Source organism: Leptosomus discolor, chromosome 9, assembly GCF_034619465.1.
Source record: "Leptosomus discolor isolate bLepDis1 chromosome 9, bLepDis1.hap2, whole genome shotgun sequence".
Taxonomy (NCBI): domain Eukaryota; kingdom Metazoa; phylum Chordata; class Aves; order Leptosomiformes; family Leptosomidae; genus Leptosomus; species Leptosomus discolor.
Window position 1 is genome coordinate 28,969,231 of NC_141399.1, and position 6,000 is coordinate 28,975,230.

At 36.8% G+C, this 6,000-nt stretch overlaps 1 protein-coding gene across 2 annotated transcripts in view; it reads left to right on the forward strand.

Annotated features, from left to right (window-relative positions):
* Positions 1–5,610, forward strand: part of WDR44 (WD repeat domain 44) — a 29,081-nt gene extending 23,471 nt beyond the window's left edge. For both annotated transcript variants that reach the window (XM_086470184.1, XM_086470183.1), the window contains 5 exons: positions 41–142; positions 1,615–1,730; positions 3,157–3,284; positions 4,015–4,146; positions 4,530–5,610. In XM_086470184.1, the coding sequence (XP_086326310.1) occupies positions 41–142; positions 1,615–1,730; positions 3,157–3,284; positions 4,015–4,146; positions 4,530–4,624 (573 nt within the window). In that variant the 3' untranslated portion in view covers positions 4,625–5,610. The remainder of the gene's footprint in view (positions 1–40; positions 143–1,614; positions 1,731–3,156; positions 3,285–4,014; positions 4,147–4,529) is intronic.
* The last annotated feature ends 390 nt before the right edge of the window (positions 5,611–6,000 follow it).

Below are 6,000 nucleotides of genomic sequence, written 5' to 3' on the forward strand. Positions count from 1 at the left end.
CAATTGTTTCAAATCAGGTTATGTTTTAATACCTTTTCAGCACCTGAAGTACCATACACAAATACATGTGCGTTCTACCAGAGGCCGAAATAGAGTTGGAAGAAAAATTACTGGCATTGAACCCTTGCCTGGGGAAAATAAGGTACTGTCTTTCAGTGCAACTTCGGCTCAGTGCTGGAGTCTGATATTTACATCTAATGCTTAGTAAGTTTGTGGTAAGTCTTATTTATAGTCATTGACTTAAATCAGAAGTCTTTTAACGCTGCTGAAATGAAAGCTACTCTTTGCTGATTTAGACTAATACAATACTAATAGTGGTAAAATAGATTTATTTTTTTTTAAATGATGTTATGCTCTGATTAATGTAAGGGTGAGAAAATAGCTTTCAGTGAAAACTTCTTTGACACAACTAACCTCTCTTGCATTTAATATTAATTTGGAAATGTACTTCATACAGAACCTGAAAAAATGTTGAAAGCTCAGAAGCTGTTATCCAAACCAGTGTACTCTGTTCTTCAGAATCGGTCCTTTTGTTTAGCTTCAGTCTAAACTGAAGTCTTATGTTGTGAAAAGGTCAAGCAAAGAACATGCTGTTGAATATTTAAGTCATAATCTAAAGCTGGAGAGTTTCTCACTTTATATAAAGTGTCAGGGGTGATGTGGGGTCAACAGCTGGCTCTGTTAGAGTAGATCACCAGCTGTTATCACTTGTATTGGACTCTCTTATCAATAACACAGAAATGACTTAATTCCGAAGACATACAGAAGATTCAGAAATCAATAGTGCCTTTGGGTTTGCATCAGATGCTGTGTGTTGCCATATTAGATGATGTAATAAAACAGAGCTCAGCGTGAACTCTTTTGAAAATAAATAGGAAGTTCTGTAATCCAATTGTGATGGTGTTCCAAGAGTTTTCACAGCTTTGTTGCATAAATGATTAGATAAGTAGCGGTCAGTACTTGACTGCTACTCTGCATACCCTTTTCCTGGCACCATCTCGAGGCTTACTGCTTACCTACAGTCTGGTCTGCTTCTAAGGTACCATAAAAGGGCTAATCAGCTGAATGCCCTTACACGTTTTGACAACCCTTTCATAGACTTCTCTGTTCCTTATAAGTACATTTAAGCTTCTGATCGGAGAAATGTGAAAAGGAAGCTAACTCGCATCAACCAAGAAAAGCCTAGTTTGTTTATATAGCAGATGGTTACCTCTGATCTGTGCTTCATGATTGATAGGTCATGACTCTCCAGAAATTTACCTCACTAGAATAGCTGTTTGGCTATATTATTGTGGAATGTGTTCCAAAATTTCCTCTGCAAATTGATGACTGTTCTTTGGGCCTGCATTTTACTTCAGTAAAGAGCAGCTGTTCTGGTTCAGACCAGTCAGGATGATCTTGACAGTGAAGTTGTGTTCTGTCCATTGACAGAAGACAAGAGAGAAAAATGTCATTGTCCTAAAACTTGTTCAGCTTCTCTGGGCCTATTCTTTGTTTATGTCTCTCTTTTTTAATCAAAAGAACTGGAATTCTGACTGTTTGAATTAACTCTGTTGCTCCTTCTTGGGCATGCTAATGTTTTCCACTCCTAAATTGTATTCCTTTCTTTTCTAGATACTAGTGACATCAAACGATTCCAGAATCAGATTGTATGACCTAAGAGATCTGTCTTTATCTATGAAATACAAAGGTTATGTCAACAGCAGCAGCCAAATCAAAGCCAGCTTTAGGTAAGACAGTATCATAACAATGGAGTTGTTGGATTTGGGAAATGCTGTGGCTGAAGTACAGAGGCTTTTGTTTAAATAATCTGTTTACCTTGGTATTAAACTGAGACTCTGAAATGTCTCTTGGCTGGGAATACAAAGGCTCTGGTCAAGAATGACAAAGCTGCAGATAAGCAGGGAGCTTCTGTGAATGGGTGAATCCTTCTATATTGACAGTACGATGCAATGTCTGTTACTATTGCTGTAAATGCAAGAACTGTGCTAGAACTGATGGGGCTGGGACACCGCATCTTTTCTCCCTGAGAATAGGTTTGACTTCCTTATTCTTGTCAGGTATCGTTGCAGATGTGTTGGTCACCAAACTGTTGCCCAGGCCTGTTGGTCATTGCTTGTGTATTATCACTGGCAGGAAACAGCCTGCAAATCTGAGTTGGAATTCTTTTTTCGTCTTTCTCTGTGCTGGCCTAAGATGCTTTTCTGAGTTTGAGTATGTTACTGTGACTGTCATGGAAATACTGTTTTTTAAGGTAGCAAAAGAGAGGGAGTAGAGGGAGAAGAATATTTGTTCTGTTCCCTCTTGGAGTCTTGCAGAAGCTGAAGGAGAAAAATGCTTTGGTATCTGTTTAACCTGGATGTTTGAGCAGAGGAGCATCGAAGTGCTTAAGGAATAATGCCAAGTTTAATCTTGATTGTCAGCTGTTGGCCTTTGAAAGCATCTGTAAGGTTGACCCAGTATTTCACAAAATGGCTGAGGTTGAGAAGGAATCTCTGGATGTCATCTTGTCCAGCTCCTGTCCTCAAGATTAATTTCCCAAATTAAGTCATGTCTACATGACAGGGCTGTATCATAGTTAGCGTTAGAGTTTAGGTATGAGGTATACTCATGCAGTAGGTAAATGAAAAGTAAATACTTGAGTTGGATTTGCAGGTACTGTTCTGTCTCTGTCAGTGTGCATTATACAGTCATCTGGTTACAATCTTGTTGAATGCCTTTTATCTTCTACCTGTGTAGATTTTTTTTTGCCCATGATTGTGTTGTAAACCGTTCGTGTTACACAGTCTCAGATGTTCCCACAGGTTCCAGACTCAAACAGATGCAAATTGCACTTAAAGATATTGCCATTTTCTTGTTGCTGTGTATAGCTGTTAGACCAACCCTCTTCTGTGTCAGAAGCTGCAGGAGAACAGCTTCTGTGTGCTATTCATGAGAACTATTTTTTCTTCCAGAAAGAGAGCATCAGGAAGCTTGCATGCATGTTCGCTTAAGGACTGTGTATTTTTTTGAGCTTCAGTCACTAAAATAAAATATCAGTTTGAATTGTGAACTTAGCCTGACTGTGCTTGTAAAGCTGCAAGTCATCTGGAGAGCTACTGTAATGGTTACTGGAACAGCTAAGAAAAGTAATGGTTTTTCTTCTTTAAATCTTAGCCATGACTTTACCTACATTGTAAGTGGTTCAGAAGATAAATATGTTTATATTTGGAGTACGTACCATGACCTGAGCAAGTTTACCTCTGTAAGGAGGGATCGTAATGACTTCTGGGAAGGCATTAAAGGTAAAAATCAACTTTTGATCTTTGTTTTATCAAAGCTCATATAATTTTAAAAAGTAAATATTTTTATCTTCTAGTTTTTATTTGCTCAGCAGTACTATTCATTTAGTTTGAATAAATTGTTAGCAAGATACATTGTAAGTGGTGGATTTTCAGTAAGTGGACTGTCAGAAAACCTTGTACACAGGAAACTCTCTACAGATGCATGATTGGGATAGCAAGAGACAGAGTAGCTTAGAGTTTGTCCAACTTCAGTAAGAGATTCTGAATGAATATAATGTTTTGCTGGCAGAACTTGATGGTGTAAGTGTAGAAAGCAAAATAATTATCAATCCTTACATCCTTTATGGAGAAATGACTTTGAAAACAAATGCAAGCTTATTTTCTTCCATGGCAGGATTTAAAAAAAAATAAAGTAAAAAAAAAAATAAAAAAAATAAAAAAAGAGCAACTCTCTTTTATATCCTACAGACACACAGTTTTTTGGGAAATGTGGAGCCATGTTTATATCAAACGTGTTTTGGAGCTCTTGCCAGTTAGTTTTGGGCACTTACAGGAACTTCTGGGATCCCTGAGCTTATAACACAATGACAATTGCTCCTTGAATGATGACCTTACCTGGTGCCACTAGCACTGAGGTTCTTGTGTATTTACTAAAACTTATGCCTGCTATTCTTGTAAAATTAACGATTCCTTGGGACAAGGTAATCAAAATTGGATTGTCTTTCTGAAGCGCACAATGCAGTGGTCACATCAGCAATTTTTGCTCCCAATCCCGGTTTGATGGTGTCACTGGAAACTTCTGAAAAGCAAGAAGCTGAAAGTAAGGGAGAAGATTCTGAAACATCGGATACAATACCCTCTGGTATGTGTTTAAGATTACTCTATTTGATACCATGGTATGAGGAGGAAAATATTATGAAGGATACTTTCAGGGGGGTTTCTTGAGAAGAAAAGTCCTTGTGGTGGCATGGATATTATATTCCTACCTTAGCAGTCCAACATTTTGGCAGCTGTTGCGTTCTTAAAACCTGACAGAATGTGAAGTGAGGGGCATAGCTGCTGTCTTGTGTACTTTAGAATTATTCTTTTTACACTTGAGCTGTTAGGAAGTAGAGCTGTACCAACATAGAACGGAAAAGTCACAGGTTCTGTTTCCAGGTACCTTATCTTTTAATGAGAGCTTGATTTTTTTTTTTAAATTTTTTTTTTTAATGAACTAACAGTTTATTCTCTTTCCTTATTAAGGAGCTTTGAAGACAGATCACACAGAAGTGCTTTTATCGGCTGACTTTACTGGAGCAATCAAAGTCTTCATTAACAAAAAGAAATACTTATCTTAGTTGTTTTTCAACTGACAGCATAAAGCTATGGTACTGTAGGATTAAAATTCCATAAATAATGCGGGCAAAAGCAAAGTATCTAATATAATAATGTTACAGGCTGATTTATTTTTAAATCTTTATTTTAAGGCTACTCAAATATTGGATCCTTGGAAAGCAGTGTCTACCTATTAACACCTGGGCTTGTAGAATAGAAAGGAATGTGTAAGACCTGCCAAATGTTAGACTTTAAACTTTCTATGAACAATTGTTTTGCAATGTAATTGTGAACCTGCACAGGTTTCTGCACGAAAATGTATTCACACATGTGTGTGCCTTTTGGTTACATGCACTGATTTGAACATATATCAAAAGATTTTAGTGGTGCTTGTGGCCACTAGATGTCAGGAATGGGGATGGGAAGGGAAGGTTGGAGGTATGGCTGGAAAAATGCTGAATGATCTAGTCTGATCTTTGCACAAAATTCCATTTGAGAAAGATCTTGAATTTGTAGTAGCTATTGTTCAGATTTTTAAGTTATGCAAGTTTTTGATGGGTCAGCAACCATGTGTAAATGTTTTTATAAATTTCTCAACTTCAGGACGTGAAAAAATTTTTGTTGTCTTTTAATTGTTGTGGACTTTAGATTCCTTTCTTATATATAATTTTTTGCACACTGGAGCACAATACTTGTGTAAAGAATTCTCTCATTCCTTGTCACGGGCACCAGGATATATTCACCTTCCAGATAAAATTAAGCTGCATTAGAAAGTTCTTATATTTTACAACTATGTAAAATAAACTGTTTACATTTTTTAAGCATTGTAGCTTAAAGTTTTAAGTTCTTCTGATTTGTTTAGTGCCATTGAATTTTGAAAGTCTTTGTAAATATTCGTATAAAACACCTATGAAGTAACATTCTGGGCATCATAACCCATGAAATGTTATTGATGGTCAAGTGTTTCAGAGAACAGATGTATCATTAAACTTGGTCGCACACTTGGAAACTGTTGCTTCTTTTCCATTTTGATTCATAAGTTTGCCTTTTGTCTACGTACTTTTGATCTGTTTTTCAGATCATTGATCATGCATGTACTTTTTAACTTTTGGGTTCTGCTTTTCCTGATCTTGTCACTTTTTTGATGACAGCTTTTTTTCTGAAGTAGTGAGGAATGGAGTACTGCAACTGGATATTAAGCAGAATTAAGAGTAGTTATATGATAGTTTAGTGTGAGGAGGAGTGTGTAAAGAATCCTCTCCTTCCTATTAGTGGAAGAATGAAGGAATGGAAAGGCAGGAAATGAGTCTTACTCTTAATTCCTTTTTTACTCAGGTGAATTTGACCATGACTTTGTGTAAAATTGTCATGAGCAAAAAGGCAGTTAGTTGCAAGGGGT